Genomic DNA, 23,531 nt, shown 5'->3' with positions numbered 1-23,531 from the left:
ATCCCCATAAGATGGCTAGTGCGTCTCTCTCTATGTGCGCGTAGTTCTGTTCAGGTTTTGTGAGCGCTCGGCTGGCGAACGCGATGGGGACCAAGTTTCCTTCGTTGTCAGTTTGTGTTAGGACTGCTCCGAGGCCGACCGGGCTGGCGTCGACCAGGAGTTCAGTCTGCCTCTCTGTGTTGAAGAACGCCATGGTGGTGGACTCGGATAGGGTGTCTTTAATTTGTTGAAACGCTTGTTGGTGGGAGGTAGTCCATTCCCACTTCTGGTCCTTCTTCGTTAGTTCCCTGAGTGGGCTTGCCGTGCTGGCGAGATCGGGGATGAAGCGCGCGCAATATGTCGCCATTCCCATGAAGCTTCTCACCTCGGAGGCTGATTGGGGTGCTTTGGTGTCTTTTATGTCTCGTACTTTGGACGGGTCGGGGGACACGCCCTTGGCGCGGAAAATATACCCGAAGAAGCATATTTCATCTTTGTTGAACTCGCATTTTTCGGTGTTGAGAGTTAGACCTGCTTCTTCTAATCTTGTTAGGACTGCTGCCAGTCGTTTGTGGTGGTCCTTCTTGTTTGATGCGTATACGAGAATATCGTCGCTGATATTGGTGGTGCCTTCCAGCCCCGTGATGACTTTGCGGATTTTCGTGCTGGAACACTTCCGCAGCCGATGATATTCCGAAGTTGAGTCGTTTATACCTCATCAGGCCGAGGTGAGAGGAGAATGTAGTGATGTATCTCGACTCTTTGGACAGTCTCAGTTGGTGATAGCCTGATCTGAGGTCAAGTTTACTGAAAACTGTTGCCCCTGTGAGGTCCACGATGAACTCGTCTATCGTAGGTGTTACGTGACGTTCTCTCCCGATGGCTGCGTTGGGAAGCCTCATGTCGATGCAGATTCGTACTGCGTCTGGTTGTTTGGGTTTTTGAGCAACCACCATGGGCGAGACCCACGGGGTAGGCCCTGACGTTTTTTCTATGATCCCTGCTTTCTCTAGCTTGGCTAGCTCTTTTTCCACTGCTCCCCTTAAGTGGCACGGGATCCTCCGATGCCTGACTGCTTTGGGTTCAATGGTGGGGTCTATGTGGAGCTTGATGGTTCTTCCTTTCAGGCATCCGATGCCATGGAACAGCTTCTTTTGTCGTTCTAGCATGCTGTCGAGTTCGTCCTGTTGAAGGTTGAAGGCGAAATGGATCAACTCCAGCTTTTCTGCTGTTCTGCAGCTCAACAGCGTCTCGCAGCCGGCATCTACCACGTAGATGTGTGCTCTGTGGTTGGCGTTTTTGTATGTGAAGTCCGATTTGAAGGATCCTTGTACGGGCAAAGGCTTCTTGCTTCCGTAGGCATAGAGCCGAACTTTCTTCTCATGAAGAGTGGGCTTCGGGCAGAGCTTGCAGTATGCTGTCACCGGCATGACGTTCACAGTTGCGCCGGTGTCGATGACGACTTTCAGCGATGCACCGTTGGACAGAACAGTGCATGACGGTCTCTTTTTCTGTCGTGATCGGTGCGGCTCGACGGCCGAGATCAAATGTACTCGGTGTGTCCGTCTACTCCCCCTTTTCCGCCTGTTTTTGTCCCTCCTTTCTGGGCACGAGCTGTCGTTGCTGCTGCTCGTGTCTGGAGACTTTTGGGAGTCGTCCACGGCTCTTGCTTTCCCTCTTCGCTCTTGTTGGCGGGATTCTGTGGGTGCAAACTTTTTTCTGCGATCTTGTGCAGGCTGTTGCGTTGCGTCATTTCTGTTCGGTGGGTTCAGACATACTGCGGCATAGTGGTTGAGGCGATTGCATTTCCTGCACATGGATCCCCATGCCGGGCAAGATTCACCCTTGTGCCATGGGCCTCCGCACCATTTCCAGTTCTTGTCCCGTCCCTGCGCTGTGTTGGACTTTTGGCCTTGTTTCATGCGATTGCTCTGATGTTTAGAGATGGCAGCAATGTCCTCGGTGGGTCTAGGGCTGTCTAGCGGCAATCTTTGGATCGCGGCCTCTATGATCGCCACCTGATCTTCTGTTTGTTCACGGAGGCGCGCCATTTCTAGGATGCGAGAGAGTCTTATATTCCTCTCGGAGAGGATGGCTCTTCGCAGTTTTTCTGAGGATATCCCATTAATGATCTGGAGACGGATGGCGAATTCTTCGTCTGGGAACTCGCAACCTACTGCCATTTCTCGAAGGCGAGCATGGAATTTGTCTACTGTCTCTTTCTCGCGTTGTCTTGCCATACAGAAGTGGAACCGTTCGTAATCTGGGTTAAGATCAGGCTTGAACATATTAGTGAGCGTAGCTTTGGCCGCGTCGTAGTTGTCGACGTTGCCACGATTCGGAGTTGCGTTAAATAGGCGCATGGCGGCTGCTCCGATGTTGAGTAGGAGGAACGTGCGCTTCTTCTTCGCTATGGTAATGTCTCTTGCATCTAGATGCATTTCAAATTGCTGTAGCTAGATTTCCCACCCAATAGCGGCTCCGGTGGTAAAAGGATCAAACGGCGGCATGAAAGTTGTCTGCGCTGGGTCTGGAGGGTCTAGGGTGAGGCTTCTCCTGGACGATAGGCCTGTGCTGGCCCTCGTGGGGCTAGTATTCGGGCTGGACATGTTCTAGAAGGTTCGCGGTGTCGACCTTCCTGGTTAGGTTGTTGTTTGCATGAGCCTTCGAAGTGCAGGATACTTGCGCTGTCGCTACACTCTCCTTTTCTCGTTTCAGGGTGATGTGAGAGGGGTGTTGCGTAAGGAAGGGCTTGTACCAGAAAAAAAAATCCACCTTTTAACTCCTTTGGTGCCCCACGTGTTGTGGCAGATTTGTGGCGTGTGGGGGAAGTTGTCCGTGTGGTGCATGGCACGTCTGACCGCGTGGGAGAGGCCCCAGCGTGTTGCAGGGCTGCTGCGTGGTCTCACCGGGTAGATGTGGCGGCAGTTGGTCATCCGCGTTAGCAGGCGGAGGGCGTCACGTCGGTACGCGGAGGGAAGATGATCGGCTGTGCGTTGCAGAGGCACGGGTTCTTTCCGCCTCGTCGCCAGTGTGATGTTCCACCCCTGAGGTCTCAGGCTCAGCGTCAGACGGCCGGAGGGTAGGCCTCTGGTACGCAGCGCGCGAACGCAGGGCGCAGCAAAGGAGCACACAGACCACTTCGATCGATGCATAAACCCTGACTGGCGCTATGACGCCAGTTCCGGTGATTCCTTTATTTCCTGTGTGTCACGTGACCCTAGATTGGCGGGGCACGTGACACCACAATGGCGGCCGGGATGTGAGATGGGGTTGGAAATCAGAGTCCGCGCTGCTGCTGAAGAAGTTAGGTCAGTGAGCTGGTCGGGACCGAAGTAAGTGTGAACCTACTGATGAGAGCTGATGAAAAGCGAGGAACAGTGAGCGCCGACCACGCAAGTCTGTGCTGGGACAGCTGTGCTCTGGGGCCCCCTGCCCCCATCTCGGGTGGGAGGACCGGAGGCAAGAAAGAGGTGCCTGATCCCGGTAGCTGTCGGAGGTCTGGAGGAAAGCAGAGACACACACGGCTGTCCTAAGCTGACAGTAACGAGTTTCTGGAGGCGGCAGAGTGAGAGTTAGCCTGCAGGGAGGCACCGGTAAGCGCGAGAGGCGGTCCGTGGGGAACACTTACACACCCCCAGCCGGAGTGAAGTGTAATGTTCATGGGAGGAGAAAGACCCGGAACACGGCGGTCTGTGTAATGGCAAGATAACACCACAAGCGGATCACACGGCATCGCAGAGGAGGCGAGGACCAAGCAGGGGAAATAAAGGGCTAAACACATAAAACGAAATATACAATACGGAGGAGGTGAGGTCCAGTTAGGAAGTGTGGTCTGCCAGCCGAGGACGGCCACAGGGCGGACCGAGACAGAAGCACAATACACTAGATTGTTGGTTTGAAAGAGGAGGAAAGCTGCAAAAGGATAATGCATGATAAAAGGAAGGAAATAAAAGGTAGCAGCAACCACTGACCACATGAACTCAAGGGGGCCCGCTGAAGAAGTGAAGCATTGGGAACATAAATACAACCCAGACTGGGAGGCCAGAAGACCCTTGAGGCGCACTAACACGGAGAACTCGCCTTGGTAATTCTTCATAGATAGCTCTGTACGATACACTACCCCCGCAGTAGAAGAACTGAAGGAAATGCCATGAGGGGTGTTCACCAATACGTGGAAGAAGCATAAAAGGGGTACTGGTTTATGGGAAAGGGGCCCACCTGTTGTTAAGGGAGGCTCAGCAACAGACTAAACCTGGTAGAGGACTTGAACCTCAAAGCTGACAGAAGAGGTACAATCTTGCTATTTATGGTCGTTAAGATCCCGGGCAAAATCCAAATAAGAGAAGGCAACAAAGGCACAAACCTCCCCCCATTGGGATCGGAGGAGGCAATGCTGGTGGAAGGGTGTTTGAAAACCAGGCTGAAGCATGATCGCTCTTGGTGCCTGAGGCGGGCAGAGAGACCTGCATGAAACCTAAAGCCTGGCGGGAGTCGAGATCGAATAGCATGGGGTATATCGCCTATCGATGGACCTGGGACGGGGGATACCATACACCTTTCAGAAGAAGGCAGAATGGCTGAGCAAGTGGCAAAATAGAAAGGGCCAGCGCCGTGGACCATTAAAGCCCTGATGCAGGTCGCAGAAACAAAAAACGCAACCAGCAGCAGACGGCCGCTCAAATACCCTCACCCCCTCACAAAGGCCTCCAAGAAACAGAAGACCCACCCATACCGAAATCAGACCTGATAGCGATGTTGCTGGAACTTAAAAAGAACATAAAAGAAAGCGCCTCCGATCTGGCTAAATCAATTACAGACCTTAACAGAAAAGTCCTGGCTGTCAAAAACAGGGTTGAGGAAGTGGAGACCACAGTGGCAGAACAAGGGCAGGAACACGACGAGTTGGCCATAAGGGTACTGGCGCTGGAACAGCAGGTGGACCGAGTTCAAAGTAAGCAAGAAGATGGCGAAAACAGGCCAAGGCGGAATAATATACGGATCCGGGGATCCCAAAATCAATAGCGGACAATGACCTGCAGCAGTATGTGCTGGGGTTATTCCGACACATACTGGGCCCAGCAGATGAAAGGGAGATCATACTGATCTGACTCACAGGGTATATTCCTCGTATCAGCTCAGCAAAAACCTGATCCCAGATGTGCTGACCAGGGTTCACCTATTTCAAGTGAAGGAAGACATTATGCGGGCAGCCGGTAAAATGGAACCAAAACGCTTTCAGACTGCATCCATCCAGCTCAATCAGGACCTAGCCCAGGCTACTCTACTGAAGAGAAAGCGCCTGAGGGTCGCTACAGATTGGCTGAGATCCAAAGAGGTGCGATATCGATCGATGTTCCCAAATGGGCTTCGATTTGAGTGTTAGGGGCAGCGATACACGATCTCGAAGGAAGAGGACATGGACACCTTTATGAGGGAGGATGAGGATGCTGGCGGCGATGGCAGAGAAGGAACCTCGCAAAAAATCACAGGGGAGGAGGCAAGGTCAGAGAAGGAGAAAGGGAAGCTGGGGCGTCCCAGCCCGAAAGGACGCAACAAGGAGACCAAGACCATGGCTCCCACATGAGCGAACCATACGTAGGGCGAGACCTGGTGATTGTATTCCAACTGCTGATAATCTTTTGACCTGGAAGTAAGAGGGGGAATTGCTGAAAGAGGAGTGCCTTGCTGTGAAGTGGTTCAGCCCCTAAGTAAAAAAAAGAAGTGGCTATTACGGGGGGTGAGAATGAAGTGAGCCACAGGAGGTGGGTAGGAGGGGGATGAGGGAAGAGGGGAAATGAGGATTCAGACCCTTATTTACCGGGCATGGTACAAGACCTGGTGATTCACTGTGATGGACCTCTAGTGAAAGTTATTGTTGAGTTAATGGGGAAGTTGAAAGTTGGGAATAAAGGGGGGGAATGGGGAAGAGTTGCAATATGTGTGAGGAAGAGCGCAAGGCAGGCGATGCACATAGGGAACCGGATGAGCTTAGGGGTTGGATGGAAGGCATGCTACAGGACTTAAGACATGGCTGATATGACATTTGTGACATTGAATGTACAAGGGCTAAACTCCCCAATTAAGAGGAAGTCAATCATGAGGAGACTATCAGAGCTCCAATCCTCAGTGATGTGGGCAGTGGTGTGGGTGCAGGAGACGCACTTGCTCCCGAGGGATGAGCATAGGTTAAAGCACAGAGCCTTTCCCCCACAATACCTGGCCTCGAGTGGAACAAAGAAAAGGGGAGTGGGTATACTGCTTGCTAGAGGGGTACAATTCAAGAAGCAATTTATAAAAAGGGACCCAGAGGGCTGATACCTGGTGCTGGGGGAGATGCTGATGGGCCAGCAGGTTACTCTGGTGGTGGTTTATGCTCCTAACGAGAGACAGGACTGGTTCTTATCGGGGTTACTGGCCAAAATTGCAGAATGGTGTGTGGGTCAAGTCCTAATAGGATGATTTTAATTGCGTAATGGACACCCTGATGGACAAAACTCTCCCAGCTACTCCTAATGATAACATATGTAGACAAGCTCTGGTTTGCTTCCTCAGGGAATTACACTTAATAGAAACCTGGCGGTTTTTCCGCCCACAAGAGAAAACCTACACCTATTACTCAGCAGCACATAAGGGCTTTTCGCGGATCGATATGATCCTGATCTCGGACACCTTGGTCTCACAGATCACAGGGTTGGAAATAGGGATGAGATATCTATCAGATCATGTACCTGTCTCCCTTAGGGTGTACCCAGTGTTTCTGCTCTTACGGGTCCGCAAGCCATGGCGATAAAATGAATTAAACCTAAAAGACCAGACCCTTAGGTCGGACATAGAATCGGCCCTGAGAAACAACTTCAAATAAAACACGACACTGGGTGTAGACTGGGGAACAATCTGGGATGCCAGCAAGGCAGTGATACGGGGCAAATTCATCACACACACCACAAACATTTTGAAAAGGAAAGAGAAAGTGAGGCAGAAGCTAGAAGCAGAAGTGGGTGCCGCAAAAGCACAACATAAAGACAGAGGGTCACAGAAGGCTTGGCGGGAACTTAAGAGGGCAAGGGCTGCTCTGAAAGCACACCTCGCAGACAAATTGGCGCAGCTCCTTCTCCAGACTAGACAGACGTACTATATTAAGGGGGATAAAGCTAATCGATTCCTAGTGGCCAAACCAAGGAAGCAAAAATCCCAAAACCACACTAACCAACTTAAACACCCTAAGGGGGATTTGAGGAGGGGGAGGGGTTAAATAGCTGAAATCATGCATTTATACTACACACGTAACCTAGAGGGTGACAAATTAGAGAGGGAGATACAGGAGGGATTCTTGAGGAAGGTGGAGGTACCCCAGATCACAGAGGTGGACAGGCAGATGTTAGAAGCCCTGATTTTTAGAGGAAGAGGTAGGAGGTGCCATAAACGATTTGAAGAGGAATAAGTTCCCGGTTACCAGACATTTCATCGAAAAAAATTGGTCGACTGGACAAATGGTCGAACCAATTTTGTCGAAAACCAAATGGTCGAATTTTTATTTTTTTTACCCTTTTTTTTTTTGGGGGGGTCCCCCCCCCAAACCCCTTTTTTTTCTAAAAATCACTTTTTTTCCCTAAACTACAACCTTAAAAATAAATATATAAATAAAAAAAAATCGACCATTTGGTTTTCGACGAAATTACGTCGACCAAATGTCCTGTCGACCAATTGTTGTCGATGAAATGTCCGGTCACCTAAGTTCCCTGTCCCTGATGGATTTGGAAATGCATGTTACAACATGTTTAAGACCATTCTGGTAGGGCCCCTGACGAAGCACTTTAATCACATAAGGGATATGGAGCGGATCTCTGGGGATATGGGCCCAGCTACTACAATACTCCTGCTAAAACTGGGTTCACTGTTGGCATTGGCAAATGTATTTTAAGCCAAATATACTTCGAAAATTAATTCGCCATTCTTTGTCTAATTAAGACCTGAGAGCGCAGACTCAGCCTGCAAATGCACTTGAATATACTAAAAGAAGATGTATTTACTCAACCTAATATTGATAAGTTAAAAGGAGTAACGGGTGCAGGGGAGAGGGGAGGAGCTATAGAAGTTAAACCAAAAGCATTCAGAAAATCGAGACGGGAGTCGAAATGAAAAATGACAGAAGCAAGAATGTATATTGTTTCATGCATATTTGTATTACTGGCTCGTGAATAAATAAAGTTTATTAAAAAAAAGAATGGCCCATGTCACCTGAGGCGGTGTATCTTCCTTGATTTTACCATTCAACATATGCATGTCCTTTGAATCCATCAATGCGATCCACATGGCAGCTCTGATGTTTCGAGGAGTCCCAGGGGCCGCATTTTGTTAGATCTTTGAATGTTGAATGGGGACGCAAAACTCTATTCAACAATATTGGCACAAAGGTTGGCTATGGTCCTCCCATTGATAATTCACCCTGACCAGGCAGGTTTTGTGAAGGGACGCAACACATATGATAACATCTGTAGAGCCATAAAAACTATTGAACGGGGAAGGAAGTCAGTATAGAGCATGTTGGTGCTAGCGTTGGACGCTCCCAGGGCCTTTTACAGCCTGGACTGGAACTTTTTGCAACTGACTCTGGGGAAGTTTAGATACGGGCCGATTATTTTCCCACATGATCCTAGCTAACTACAGAAACCCGACTAGCAGATTGATGGTTAATGGGCAGCTCACAGACAGTATTCCGGTACGCAAAGGGACGAGGCAAGGGTGCCCATTGTCCCCATTAATTTTTGCCATGGCCATGGAGTCTCTGGCACAGGCGGTCCAGGCTGAACAGGGGATTCACGGGGTGGTTGCAGGGGCCAGTGGCACTCAGAAAATAGCCCTTACGCAGATGATGTCTTACTGTTTTTGAAAGAGACACCACAGTCGTTCCCCAAGGCTATTAACTATTGGATCGATTTGCGTAAGTCTCAGGGTTTCATGTCAATTATCCCAAGTCCAAGGCACTTAATGTCACAGAAGAGTACTGGAGTGGGAAAGACGCTACTCATTAAAATGGGAACAGAGGTCCATGGCATATCTGGGGATAAACCTGGCATCCATGTATGGGAGGCTTTATGGGGCAAATATCCCAGGATTACTGAAAACACTGATAGAGGATCATCGCGGCTGTAAAGATGTTCCATCTTCCTAGGTTCCTGTACGTGGTGGGAGTGCTCCCAATACAGATCTCGGGCTCAGTGATTAAAAACCTGCAGAGGGAAGTTATGACCTTTGTCTGGAAAGGGAGGAGGCCCAGGGTCCCTAGAAAGGTCCTGTTTCAACCGCAAGCACTCAGGGGGCTGGGAGTGCCAGACTTCCGTTGATACTTATGGGCGGCACAGGTGGCCCGGATGCTGCAATGGGCTCCCCGGGAGAGCCAGAACTGATGGGCAACCTTGGAAAGGGAGGTGACCAAGATGCCCCTGGAGAGTCTGGGATTCCTAGCCCCAAAGAACAGGGGGAAAGGAGGCACGCTACTGGACACAACAAAGGCCACCCTATGGTAATGGGATAAAGCACTACGGGGAAAGAAGATAAAAGTAGAAGGAGGCCCACTTGCACCAATGGTCCACAACCCTGATTTTACAACGGGAACGCAACCCATCTTCTGGCTACACTGGGGAGAGGGACAGTCCCTGGTACTAGGGGACTGCTACACAGAGGGGACACCTTTGACATTAGAGGGGTGCAAAGACAAGTTTCAAATACCCGAGAGTGAGCGCTTCCAATACAGCCAAATTAGGCATTGGATCACAAATACAAAAGTAAAGAATGGGGCTCAGCGAAGCCCAAGAGGGCTGGAGCTTACGGTAAAGGAGGGGGTACCAGAGAAAGGGGTGTCGAGACTTTACCGGCTGATGGGTCGGACCCGGAAGAAGCCTTACCATACATGGTAAAATGGGAGCAGGACGTGGGGAAACCCACAACTGGGGAGACATGGAGCCAAATATGGCGGTGGCCTATGAAAAGTTCAAAGTTAGTTCCTATCAAGGAACCCGCATATAGATTATGCCTGAGATGGTACATGACGCTACAACGCATGCGTTCCAATACTGCGAGTTATCCCCCGACGTGTTGGCGGGGCTGTGGACAGACCGAGGATCTGATTCATATGTGGTGGGCTTGCCCGATAGCAGAGACATACTGGACTTTTTTTTTAAACACATCAAAGATATGACTGGGGTGCAACTACCATTCGGCCCAGCGAGGGTTCTGTTGGGAGAAGCAATGGAGGGAATTTATGCTGTTACGGGATCTACTGCCACTCTTATTACCCATATGTTGAGTGCGGCCAGAATCAACCTAGCTCAGGCATGGAAAAACAAGCAAGGGCTGGTGGTAGCAATGTGGTGGGTGAGACTCTGGAAAGGGATGGCAATGGAAAAGGTGACATCACTGGCATATGAGTCATACCAAAAATTTCTGACCACTTGGATGCCCTTCCATGAATTTATGGTAGACAGAGAGCAAATGTATTTTAAGCCAAATATATTTTGAAAATTCGCCATTCTTTGACTAATTAAGACCTGAGAGTGCAGACTGAGCCTGCAAATGCACTTGAATATACTAAAAGAAGATGTATTTACTCAACCTAATATTGATAAGTTAAAAGGAGTAACGGGGGCAGGGGAGAGGGGAGGAGTTATAGAAGTTAAACCAAAAGCATACAGAAAATCGAGATGGGAGTCGAAATGAAAAATGACAGAAGCAAGAATGTATATTGTTTCATGCATATTTGTATTATTGGCTCGTGAATAAATAAAGTTAATAAAAAAAAAGAATGGCCCATGTCACCTAAGGCGGTGTACCTTACTTGATGTTACCATTCAACATATGCATGTCCTTTGAATCCATCAATGCGATCCACATGGCAGCTCTGATGTTTCGAGGAGTCCCATGGGCCGCATTTTGTTAGATCTTTCTGCAGGGTTTGACACTGGATCACTCTCTTCTCTTGTCTTGTCTTCTTTTTCCTCCCTTGGTATCCTGGGTTCTGCTCTCAATTGGTTTTGTTCACATTTCTCTGGTTGTTCTTTCTCTGTTTCCTTGGCCGGTAACCTCTCCTCTGCCTCTCCCCTTCATCACTGTTCGCCAAGGCTCAGTCCTAATCCCGCTTCTTTTCTCTCTTTGCACGGCACCACTTGCTCGCATCATTTAGCCTTTCAGTCTTTCCTATAATTTGTATGCAGACGACACTCGTATTTTTCTCTTTCTCTAACTTTTCTAATTCTATCCACAATAACATCTTTGACTGTTTATAAACTGTTGAAAGCTGGATGCATTCTGAGTTTCTTCACCTTAATACATCAAAAACTGAAATTCTCTTCTTCCCATCTTCCTCAATCGCCTCTTCTCCCTCCCCTTTGTCTATTCACCCTGCCCCCTCTTGTATCCCCCTTTCCGACTCCGCCCGTAACTTGGGAGTTATATTTGACTCTATTCTTTTCTTTGCTTCTCACATCTCAGCTACTCCCCAATCCTGTAGCTTTCAACTATTCAACATACAAAAAATGTGCTCTGGCCTGACTTTCCACGCTAAGATTCTTATCTCATTCTTCATTCTTTTTCAAATTGATCACTGTTCTGCTCTTCTTGCCCCTCTACGCTCTGTCCAGAACTCTGCCATCCATACTCTTTTGCGTCTACCCCTCGTACTTCTGTTTTTAATGCTCTTAACTCGATTGCCTGCCCTTCCTTTGAATCCTGTCTCCTATTCCACTTTGTCTATGGTCTGGCTCTACGTTGATTGCTATCTCAGCTGCTTGACATGTTTGTTTTTTGTTGTTTATCTCTGTTTTAGCGCTTCTATGTCTACGGGCTTCGTCCCAGCACTTTAGAAATAAGTTAAATAAATACATATTTCCTCCCTCGTTTCTTTTTATTCTTCAGCCCTTTCTCTCTGTTCTCCATCTCGCTTCCTTCTGGGTGTCCCTAAATTCCATTGTGCTCCCTCCCAGTTTCGTTCTTTTTCTCTATTCGCCCCCAAAAACTGGAACTATTTACCTCTCTCTATCTGCTCGTCTTCCTCTTTGCACTCTTTCCGTTCTCTGCTATTAAAGCACATCTTTTGGCATCATCTTAATTGACATTGTAAATTCATCCTTGCCTCTTATTGTACCGTTGTATTGTGCAGTGCTTTGGCGAAAGCGCTATATAAATTCAATAAAATGAAAATAACTTTTTTTAAATTTTCTTTTTTATTAACCTTTACACACACATGTTCTAGAGTAAAGCGTCTTGACCATAAGAGAGTACAGAAACTAATGATGCTTGTGAAATGAAACAAACGGGGTGTAAAATCATAGGAAATAGACGGGATTCTTTTACTGTCCTCAGCGGTTGCAGCAAGTTGAACCAAACTCACAAGGACTGGTGGCATCACTGGACCTCCTGTCCAGGCCAACAGCTCTGCTTTGGGTTAGTCTGAGAAGGGGAGGATCAGTAGAATGTGAGGGCCATTGAGGGGGATATGGGAAGGGAAGGAATAAGATAATATTGCTTCTCGTTTGTGAATTGATGAATATTTGCATGAAAATATCTCAAAACATTTTGGAAATTCTCTATCTTTTGTATAACAATTATTTTGTTTCCCTATTTAATTTAGAAGCTGCTGAACAACTAATAAACCATGGATACATATGAAATAATTAAGATGATTGGTGAAGGGGCCTTCGGAAAAGCCTACCTAGCTAAAGGAAAAGCAGATGGCAACCAATGTGTTGTAAAAGAAATCAATTTAGCAAAGGTAAATGCAATAGAAGCATGTTATTTCGTGATAGAAGTCATATGAGAAAGGGGTTGGCACACATTTATGGTGGATTTGAGGTTCCAAAACCAAGCAGAATACTCATTTGGGCTAGAGGGTTAATACTTCATTTAATCACAACAGATGATGCAGGCCGGGAATAGACAAGAATGCATATGCAATGAGCAAACCAGAAGATTGAGCGACCGCTATTATAAATGGGGGAAACTGCGGCATACCACATTGTCTGTTAAGGCATATTTAGTGGAACACATCAATGTGAAATGGAACATCTCTTTGTCGCACTTGACCGCTAGGTAGAATTGTTGTGTACTGCATTCCAAAACATTTCAGATATGATTGGATTCCCTATGCGGAAAGTGGCAGCTTGAGGTAACATTGTTTTGCAGTTTGAATGGTTTCTCAGTCTTTTCCCTGGTTATCTGGTATAATTTGTGCAATCCTTCCTGTTTTGGAATGTTATTGTTTGCATTTTGTTTTATTATGTTCTTGACTGAAATCAACTTTCTTCTTACATGTAAGGGGCACTTCACAAAGTTTTCCAAAATAAGTTGAACTTACTCATGGAAAAAGTAATAACTTACTTATGAATAAATTAGTATGAATTCATAGTAGGATTTACAAGTGATTAGCAAACGGATTTCTGACTTTTCTATGGCATAATACATCATCACAATACTACAAGGAGAGACCTGGGGAAACAATTTATAGACACTGGGATTCAGCCCCCCTAATGGAAATGGACAATCAAAGACTAAAGAATTCAAGTGTCTCTCTTGACTCCCTTCCTTCTTCTAAATAACTCAGTCCATGGACCAAATAAGTACTAAGTTACAATACAAAACATATTCAAACATCCAAATGTATTAAGAAAAAGCAGATTAAATCAGCACAATTTAAAAACTATGTGTAAACAGTAATATTCTAAAACATATCCTATAAAAAACACAATTTGGCATGTCTCTTAAGTGCTAAAACCACTAAAAGCCCTGGTGTAAAACATACAAGACTAAAAGTCACCCTACCTATACAAAACAAACTTTTACAAAGCAATAAAAAACAATTCAGTGCATTGATCGAGTGCAAAACAAAGCGTTGGAGAGCAGAACTAGGGAGATCCTTTAATACGGATTACCTCTCTAGACCTAAAAGATTGGTCCTATGTATACATGTCCCTTCTCTGCAAACCGGGACTGGGTACAACTAAGAGGGTAATTCATAGAATTCAGCGCACAAGTGGCACACACGGCTGGCGCACAGTGTGCGCGTGCAAATTTCTGCGCCAGCCGCGTGCGCTAAAATCCATTTCCGCGCACAGCGTATTCATGGATTTTAGTTTCCAAACCCAGCCGTGGCAGAGTGGCGCAGCGGCCCTGCAGCAGCGCCAGTTACGCCCCCAACCCCTCCCCGTGTGCCATGCACAGCGCACAAATCCTGTATTGTATTGTATTGTTTTATTTGATAATGCGCACAAAACCCAGGGGTAGCCGGGCGCAGCAGGTACAAGGTTACTTAAGCTTGGGTTACATACAGAGTATAGGCGAGAAACAACATAACAGTACAGTAAGACATATCAATACACGCCGTGTGGAAGAAAAAAAACTAGCATATTGTAGATTTGAGGGAGTGTACAGGTATAGGTATGAGAACAGAATCATTTTGGACCACGGTATCATGGTCATTGGCTGCCTCAAGAGTTAGTTGTCGTTTGTCCAGAGCCAGTTTTTTACCTTGCATCTAAAATTGGAGTAGGGTAAGTTGGCTCTTAGTGCAGTGGGCAGTGCGTTCCAGGCCTGGGCAGCTTTGACAGGGAAGCTTGCTCCGCCCGCTTTGGAGCGTCTGAATCTAGGGGTTTCGAGCAGGTAGTGGTTAGTAGCCCTGGTATGGCGCCTGGATGATTTTCTAGTCAGTCTGGCTGAGATGTAGGGGGGAGCAGTGTTGTTGAGCCCTTTATGGGTAAGCGATAGTGTCTTGAGCAGGACTCTGTCGCTGATTTTGAGCCAGTGGTGGTCTTTCCTAACGTTTGAGATATGTGCTTTGCGGGGTATGTCAAGGGCTGCTCTAAGAGCGTTGTTTTGAAGGATTTGCATTTTATTTATGATGGATTTGCTGGCACCTGCATAGAGGGCATTGCAATAGTCCAGTTTGGACATGACTAACGCATTGGCAAGCATGATGCAGTTGGTTTTAGAGAGGTAAGGTCTACAGGTCATGATTAGTTTGCAGGTGTACGCTGTAGAGGATGCCAGGGTGTTGACTTGTTTTTTGAGGGATAGAGTGGAATCGAGGTAAAAGCCCAGGGTTTTTACTTCGGTAGCTACCTTGATTGTGTTGCCATCTATGTTAAAATTACGATAGTTGGGGCTCAGTTTTTTTAGGTTGGAGTCGGAACCCAGTATTAGTATCTCAGTTTTGTCGTCATTTAGGCAGAGGCCGTGGGAGGCCATCCATGCCTGAATGAGGAGGTAGATTCTGTTTACTAGAGCTGTATCTTCGACAAAGTTGCCTGATAGAGGTATGAGAATCTGCGTATCGTCCGCATAATTCGTGTAGGTTACCCCTAATTTGTCAAGTTTGTCGAAGAGAGGCTTAGTAAAGATATTGTACATAGTCGGGGAGACACATGAGCCTTGTGGGACACCACAAGTGATCTGGATTGGGTCCGCTGCTGCTACAGGGGAGAACACTCTCATCGAACGGTTGGCTAGGAAGGATTGTACCCATGCTATAGCTTCACTTGAGAAGTGAGCGGCAGACGCTAGATGGTTGCATAATACTGCATGATCCACAAGGTCAAAGGCCGCTGACAGGTCAAGGAGGAGGAGCATAGCTGTATTACCTTTGTCCTTCAGCTCGTCAATTTGTGTCTTGAGGTCAATGAGGGCTGTTTCGGTACCGTGCAGTGGTCTGAAGCCAGATTGCCGTGTACCTAACAGTTGGTGCGTCTCCAAATGGTTTTGGATTTGGAGGTAGGCTACTCTATCAATGATTTTAAGGAGGAATGGGACCGTAGTAATAGGCCTGTAGTTAGTGGGGATAGCTGGGTCAAGTGTCTGTTTTTTGAGAAGGGGGAGAACCCAGCATCCTTTAAGGTTGGTAGGTACAGTGCTCGTGTTAAAGGAGGCATTGATAAGTTTCGAGATGAAAGGTGCTAGATCTCTGGCTGCATCCTTGATGATTTGCGCAGGGCAACTGTCGCCTTGGCAGTTTGATGGTTTAAGGGACAGAATGACCTTTTCAGTTTCCAATATAGAGATATTGGTGAACCTGAAGGGTTTATCGTTGTTTTGTGGGGGTGTGCTGGGTAACTCCTTCAATGGGGTGGTGTGAGCACCGTGAGGATGCAAGGAGGCTTTTTTTTCAGCAATTTTAGATTGAAGGGTTGTGATTTTATTTGCAAGAGCATTTTGGATGCTAGTGCACCAGAATTTGTCCTTAGGGACATTGTCTGTGGGGGCAATAGGGTTTTCCAATTCACGAAGAATAGTGAAGAGCTCTTTGGAATTAGAATTGGCTTTACTAATTCTATGATTGAATGAGTCTTTTTTGTTTGAATAATTTCCTTTTTGTATTTTTTGGCAAAGTTAGCAAGTGTGGTTTTATTGTCGGCAGAGGGAGTATGCCTCCAAATAGCTTGGAGTTTACGTTTTTGGATACGCATTTCTTTGAGATGGGGGGTGAACCAAGAGTTAAGGTGAGTTTCACGTTTACTTTTGTGAAGTTTGGTAGGGGCAATCAAGTCTAACGCTTTGGTCATGGCATTGTTAAAGGATTCAACTAATTCACTAGGGTTGGAATCGTTAGGACTAGCTATGAGAGTTGGTAGGAGAAGTGGGAGTAGTTTTTCAGCTGTGATTTCTTTTTTACTTCTTGATGGCATGGGGGGGTGCTATTTTATTCTTATTGGGTTTGGGAGGTTCGATGTTGGCTGTGAAGTATATAAGATGATGGTCAGTCCATATTTGAGGTAGGATACTGGAGATGGTGATGTTGCAGTTGTGGTTGGCTATCCAGTCTAGCGTGCGGCCTTTTGTATGTGTAGGAGCTAGGACATTTTGGGTAATGTCGTGATTGGCTAGAATAGATTGGATTGCTTGTGCTTGTTTGTCTTCAGCATCATTAAAGCCTAGGTTAAAGTCGCCTAGTAGAAGGAGCTGAGTGGAGTCTTTAATGCTGTCAATGAGGAGGCTAGATAGGTCTTCCTCAAAATTGCCTAGTGGGCCTGGTGGTCTGTACACAAGAAGTATTGTTAGTGTGCTGTTGTTTGAGATAGGTATTTTGGCTGAGAGAAGTTTGCACGATGTGAGAGCTGGGTGTGAGGTGAGTCTGGCAGCTAGATGTGTTTTGGTTATGATGGCTAGGCCACCTCCTCTAGTGTTGGGTCGGTCGACTCTAAGGATATTGAAGTTATCTGGTATGGCCGTCGAGAGGGCAGGGCCAGCTGCATCATGGAGCCAGGTTTCAGTGACAGCAAGGATATCTAAATTGTCTGAAGACAGTATATCTGCTATTTCGGTGTTGTGTGCTATAATGGACCTAGCATTGATGAGGGCTCCTGATAGTGTTGGATTTATCTTGTTATCTTTGGTAGTTCTGGGATTGGGGTGGTTGGGTCTCCTCTGTTTGTAGTATGGGTAATCAAGTGGTTGAGGACGATTTATCGTCGCAGGGTCTAGGAGGTTAAGATTGATGGTGGTGGAGGTGCGCGTGGGTACTGGTGGGTTGGTTCTCTTATTTTTGATGTCATAAAGTCGTGGGAGCCTAGCTCTAAGTCGCAGGTTTCTCTCTTGCAAGTTGCAAGGTGTAGAGTTGGTAAGGGCCATTATGATGGTGATGGTTAGGAGAGTCCAGGCTATGGTCCCACGTGAGTGTGAGAGGCAGGTAGTAGTGTACATATTGTGAGAGCGACAAGATAATGCTTGTATTTGGTGAGTTCGGAGGGGATAGGGGTGCAAATGTACTATCAGTCTAGGTTGGAAGATCCTGTTAGTATCTGTAAGGCGGATATGCTACAGCAAGGGTTCAGGCTTGGGAAGTCCTAATCGTGGCTAGTAATGCCAGTATAGTGGGGCATGGCACTTAGAAATTGACAAAGGCATGAGGCACAACACAGTTTAAAGTGGGCTAAAATTGACCATGTGACACAGCACAATTTAAGGGTGGTCTGAAAGCGACCATAGGGCACAACACAATTTAAAAGTGGTCTGAAAGCGACCATAAGGCACAATTTAAGAGTGATCTGAAAGCGACCATAGGGCACAACACAGTTTAAGAGTGGTCTGAAAGCGACCATAGGGCACAACACAATTTAAAAGTGGTCTGAAAGCGACCAGAAGGCACAATTTAAGAGTGATCTGAAAGCGACCATAGGGAACAACACAATTTAAAAGTGGTCTGAAAGCGACCATAGGGCACAACACAATTTAAAAGTGGTCTGAAAGCGACCATAAGGCACAATTTAAGAGTGGTCAGAACGCGACCATAAGGCACAACACAGTTTAGAAATGGCGAGTATACTCAGGCCACACAGCCATACACTAATAGTGCAACACGGTTGCAATGATGGTTGGGGATGTATGCTGGTAGTGAGCTTCTTACCCTGAATAGGTGCCGGCATAATCAGGATGTTGTAGGTAGGTTTCAGGAGGTAGGTTTCAGGAGGAGCATGGGACCTGGCACTCAGCACTTTATGAGACCTGGACCAATGGTACTTTTGTGGAGAAGGGTGGCAACAGGTGCAGCAGTTGGATGTCTATGATGGAAGCAAGTTCAGTGGCAGGGTTCGGTAGGGGCGAGCGCCTTGCGCCTGCCAGTGGCGAACAGGGGCTAACAGGGCAGCTTGGCCTTATAGTGGCCTTGGGGTGGCCGCCGGCTATTCCGCCTGCCGGCGGAAGTTCCTGGTACTGTGGAGCAGGGACGCGTTGCCTAGCAACGAGGACGAGGCCGAGCCTCGCTTTCATCCCGCATCGCGCCCGACATTTTGTTCTTCGTAATGTCGGCGCGAGCGGGTTGTGAGACAAAGAAGGTGGTGGGCCTGCAAAATGGGGCCCTGCAATGGTGGCAGGAAGGACCCAGGAGGGGTATGAACTCCTACCTGCTCCGAGGGAGTAGAGGTGGGGGCTCCTGCCCGCTCCGAGGGAGTAGAGGTGGGGGCTCCTGCGATAGGCCCTGTGCGAGTGGGGTACGTGTATTCCTGGGGTGCGCGGAAAGTTTCACATGCGATAGGCCCTGTGCGAGTGGGGTACGTGTATTCCTCGGGTGCACGGGAAGTTTCACACGCGATTGGAGAGGGGAACGTGTATTTCGGGGGTGCACTGGAAGTTTCACACGTGATAGGCCCTGTGCGAGTGGGGTACGTGTATTTCTGGGGTGCGCGGGAAGTATCACACACGAAATGCCCTGTGTGAGTGGGGTACGTGTATTCCTGGGGTGTGCGGGAAGTTTCACACGCGATAGGCCCTGTGCGAGTGGGGTACGTGTATTCCTGGGGTGCACGGGAAGTTTCACACGCGATAGGCCCTGTGCGAGTGGGGTAAGTGTATTCCTGGGGTGCACGTAAAGTTTCACATGCGATAGGCCCTGTGCGAGTGGGGTACGTGTATTCCTGGGGTGCGCAGGAAGTTTCACACGCGTTTGGAGAGGGGAACGTGTATTTCGGGGGTGCGCGGGAAGTTTCACACGCGAAATGCCCTGTGCGAGTGGGGTACGTGTATTCCTGGGGTGCGTGGGAAGTTTCACACGCGAGTGGAGCGGGGTACGTGTATTTCGGGGGTGCGCGGGAAGTTTCACACGCGATAGGTCCTGTGCGAGTGGGGTACGTGTATTCCTGGGGTGCGTGGGAAGTTTCACACGCGATTGGAGAGGGGAACATGTATTTCGGGGGTGCGTGGGAAGTTTCACACGCGATGGGCCCTGTGCGAGTGGGGTACGTGTATTCCTGGGGTGCGCGGGAAGTTTCACACAAAGCAGGACAACAAACTCACTGAACATGAGTCTGTTGCTGGGACCTTCGTCACAGAGGAACAGATCCAAGGTGTGGGAGAACTACCTGATTACGACGCATTGTCCGGTGAGTGCCCATTTGTGTGTGTGTAATCCATGTGTATGTTGTTTGGGTGACGGGTTCTGATTGAGTGCCAGGTGAGGGTATGTACTCCTGAGTGTTATGGGTCACCCATTTGCTTCCTCCCATACATTCACATGCCTTGGATTTGGGTATGACTGTATCCCTTCTGCCCACAGTTGCCAATTAGGCCCACATTAGTGCACTTTACCTTGAACTGTCATCTTGCAACTACATTGTTCAGATTTTGTAAGTGTTCATTCAGGCTGATTGTTTCCACTCTCCCATTTTTGCTACGCATTATTCTGCCCTATTGCAACATATGTGATATGCTTCGGTCATTGTTTACAGCCCACACTGGGCCACTATTTTTACCTGGTTATGTTAATGATTACACCATTCAGGTCGATGGAGTATTGGGCTGCAGATATTTTTTATCAGGGCCTGTTTGCATGTGGAAGATGAAGGATGTTTCCTGTAATGTTAAAGTGACCAACCATTGATCAGCCCACAATGACTGTGATATTGGACACTGGATGTGTTTCAGTGTGTGGCACATGCATATTTTCCAACACTATTCAGCATCAATCTTCGCATCATGTCGATGTGACATGGATGTGTGACAGTACTCATTCACTGACATATTGCTGTATTTTGGTAATTTACTGTGGCTATGCTACATGATATCTCTGTGGTTGCATGTGTCATGTATGTATATTGGACATGCCACTCACAGCCTGATGTGTGATGACAGTGCTACCCAACATGCTGCAAATGTGTTGCATTTTCATCTTGCTCTCCCCAGTGTCTGCCTTTTTGACTCCACTTCCAACTCTTTGACAGTGCATGCATGGCAGGGTTATAGTCATGTGGGACATGTGTAAATCATGTACTGGATCTCTGGCTTGTCACGGCCTATGTGTGTGCTATGGTGCGCATGCCTGTTTCCATTTGTTGTCTTTCATGTTTTTGCAGGTGATGACGCAATTGGTGCTGTTGAGGTTGATGAGATGGTGCAGACCCAGGAGGAATCTCAGGTACGACCGGGCACCAGTGGGGGACGTGGTGTGGTGCTGGGTGAAAACCTAATGTTACTGCAGACCATACTGTCCGGGGTGTCTCTGGGTGCACCTCCCCAGACCTCTATTCAGGTGCTGAATCGGATGATGAGACTTATGTGCAGTTGCAGGTAAGTGTTTCTGGCAGGGATTCTGTTCTGTCCAACTCACCTGCACCAGGGGTAGAACCCTCTATGGGGATGTCCATGTTGGTAGGTCCGCCTTTGGTGGTTACGGATGCAGGGTCACACTCCACAGCATCTGATCCTGTTCCTGGGCCAGCAGATCAGAGGGGGAATGCAGTCCTGCAGCCTCAGGCAGTGCCAGCACAGCAAGGTGCAGCTCCCCTTGCCCCAAACAGGTGTGGTGCCCGTCGACGCGGTGGCCATGCGCCACCAGGCAATACTGTATGGGAAAACTCCATGTACGGTATGGCAACCCAACATGCAGCATCAGTAGAAATGATGGCTCAGGCAATGGAGAGGGTGGCCACTTCCATTATCCCCCCTGAAAGGCAGATGGAGCAACAACAGCAGGCAACAGACTCCATTTGCCAATCACACAGGGATGACATGTTGGCGTCCAACAGGGACAGACGGGCGGCACTGGAGACTCTGCGCAAATCCATATCAATAGAGTCCCAGGGCCACAGGGAAGCCCTGAGGGTAGAATTACATAACCTCAGGCAGACTCTGGTTGCACTTGAGGCTTCCAGTAATTTAAGGGCAGAACAGCAGCTGAAGCAGCTCACACGTTCGCTCTCAGCTGAGCTGCATGCAACACGTGAGGAGATCCGGGCATCACGCGAGGCCATGCGTGCAGAAATGCAGGCAACCCGTGATGTGCTGCATGGGGATCTCCGCACTTTAATCCTCCAGAATCAGACCTTCCAGACCCGCATGCTTGCTGCCATGGAGGACCATACCAGGGCTTTGCGTGGGCTGCCTCCCATAGTGCCACCGCCTCCTGATGCAGCAGCAGAGGATGAGCAGAGCGACAGCAGTTCTCCCACAATGGCATAGCCGTGCATGCCATGATCCCAAGGAGGTATTTTTTTTTCTTGCAACATCCACGCAGGTGGGTGTTGGTGTGCACCCTGTCCTCGAACCTCCTGGGTGGCCTCCCCACCCCCCTGGCCCCCACATGGCCATTTTTGATTTTTGATTATTTTTTTTTGCCTTGTGTGGCTCCCGTGGGCGTCCACTGTATTCCGGCTGGGCACATGCAGGCTTGTCCTGAGTTTGGGTTAGATGCTTGGGTTCGTGAGACACACACCCCTCCTGCTTCCCGTTTCCATGGGCTTGCAAAGGGTGTGACCAAGTGACAGTGAATTACACAGTGACGTTGGGCTCCCATGAGCTGTGTGGGCAGTCCGTAGTCAATACTGTGTATACATCCCTAGTGGATATTGTTGTTGTATTTTACACTGCATGGTGTATTGATATGTGCTTGTGCATCCATGTCTTCCTCCTAATCTGCAGGTTTCTTCCTCATGTCTTCACAAGGCCGTCTACTTTGCAGATGCAGTTCATGTTGTATGCAGTACACTGAGACATTTGCGTGGCAACAACACTCTACAGTTGTAATGGGTCGATGTGCTGGCGTATTCAGGTTGTAAGACTACCACTACTTGAACTTAGTACTGTCATGTTTTTGCATTTTTCCATGGTGTGTTGCAGCATTGTGTTGGTGGTAAGTATTTGGTAATGCGTGCTGTTAGTTATACATTACTGGGAGCATATTGTGTGTGGGCAGTTTCCATTAGGGACAGTGTACTTTGTGACACTTGTGTCAGGTCTTGTGCATTGCTTTTTTTGCTTTCACATTGCATGACATGCCATGGTGTGTTTGGTGGTGGAGCTGGGGAGGGGTTGGGTGACATGGCGCTGTTCTCATGTTGTATTTAGCAAGTTGGTAATGAATTTAGCAGCATAGATGTATGTCTTTTAATGACACAGCATTGGTGGTGTTTGGGTAGGTAGGGATACACACAATGTAACACTTCCAGGTGACCAATCTCAGGATGGTATGGTTGTGACAGTTGACTGTCCCTTATGTCATCAACATTGATTGTCAGCTGGTATGTGCCAGGGCTGTGTGCACTCCACAGGGGTGTGATTTTATGTGAAGTAATTAGCCACCAGCTGCGTACGGGCTGCCTCACCACGTGCCCTTTCCCCTCCTATGCGCAGCGGGCGTGCATGTGGTTGGGGATGTGGGGGCACCACCATGTCCACCGGCAGGCCCCGGCGTGTTGCAACGTTGTGCAGGGCACATGCTGCCACTATGATCCTGCACACTACTGGGGGAGCGTATAACAGCTGCCCACCAGAGCGGTCAAGGGAGCGAAAGCGTGACTTGAGCACTCCGAATGTGCGCTCCACTATGCCCCGGGTTGCAATATGGGCTGTGTTGTATGTTACCTCGGGTGGCGTGGTGGGGGTTCCGAATTGGCGTCAATCACGTGGGTGCTCAGAGGGTAGGCACTGTCCCCTGGGGAGGTGGTGATGGGTATCATTAGTGCGGTTGTGACATTATTCAGTATCTGACATGCATGCATGTGCAGTGGCATTTATACTCACCAAGCGGCCATGTATCGCAATGCCGCTCAGCTTCTAGGTCCCGGTTTAGGATTGACATT

At 48.2% G+C, this 23,531-nt stretch overlaps 1 protein-coding gene across 3 annotated transcripts in view; it reads left to right on the top strand.

Moving 5' to 3' along the window:
• The window catches only part of NEK5 (NIMA related kinase 5), a 1,893,692-nt gene that overhangs the window by 208,101 nt on the left and 1,662,060 nt on the right, over positions 1-23,531 (top strand). For all 3 annotated transcript variants that reach the window (XM_069639859.1, XM_069639857.1, XM_069639858.1), the window contains one exon: positions 12,608-12,748. In XM_069639859.1, the coding sequence (XP_069495960.1) occupies positions 12,632-12,748 (117 nt within the window). In that variant the 5' untranslated portion in view covers positions 12,608-12,631. The remainder of the gene's footprint in view (positions 1-12,607; positions 12,749-23,531) is intronic.

This window comes from Ambystoma mexicanum, chromosome 7q (genome assembly GCF_040938575.1).
Source record: "Ambystoma mexicanum isolate Mex_15411 chromosome 7q, UKY_AmexF1_1, whole genome shotgun sequence".
Lineage (NCBI taxonomy): Eukaryota > Metazoa > Chordata > Amphibia > Caudata > Ambystomatidae > Ambystoma > Ambystoma mexicanum.
Note: the sequence above shows the minus strand (reverse complement) of the source record. Positions and strands in the feature narration are given on the sequence as shown.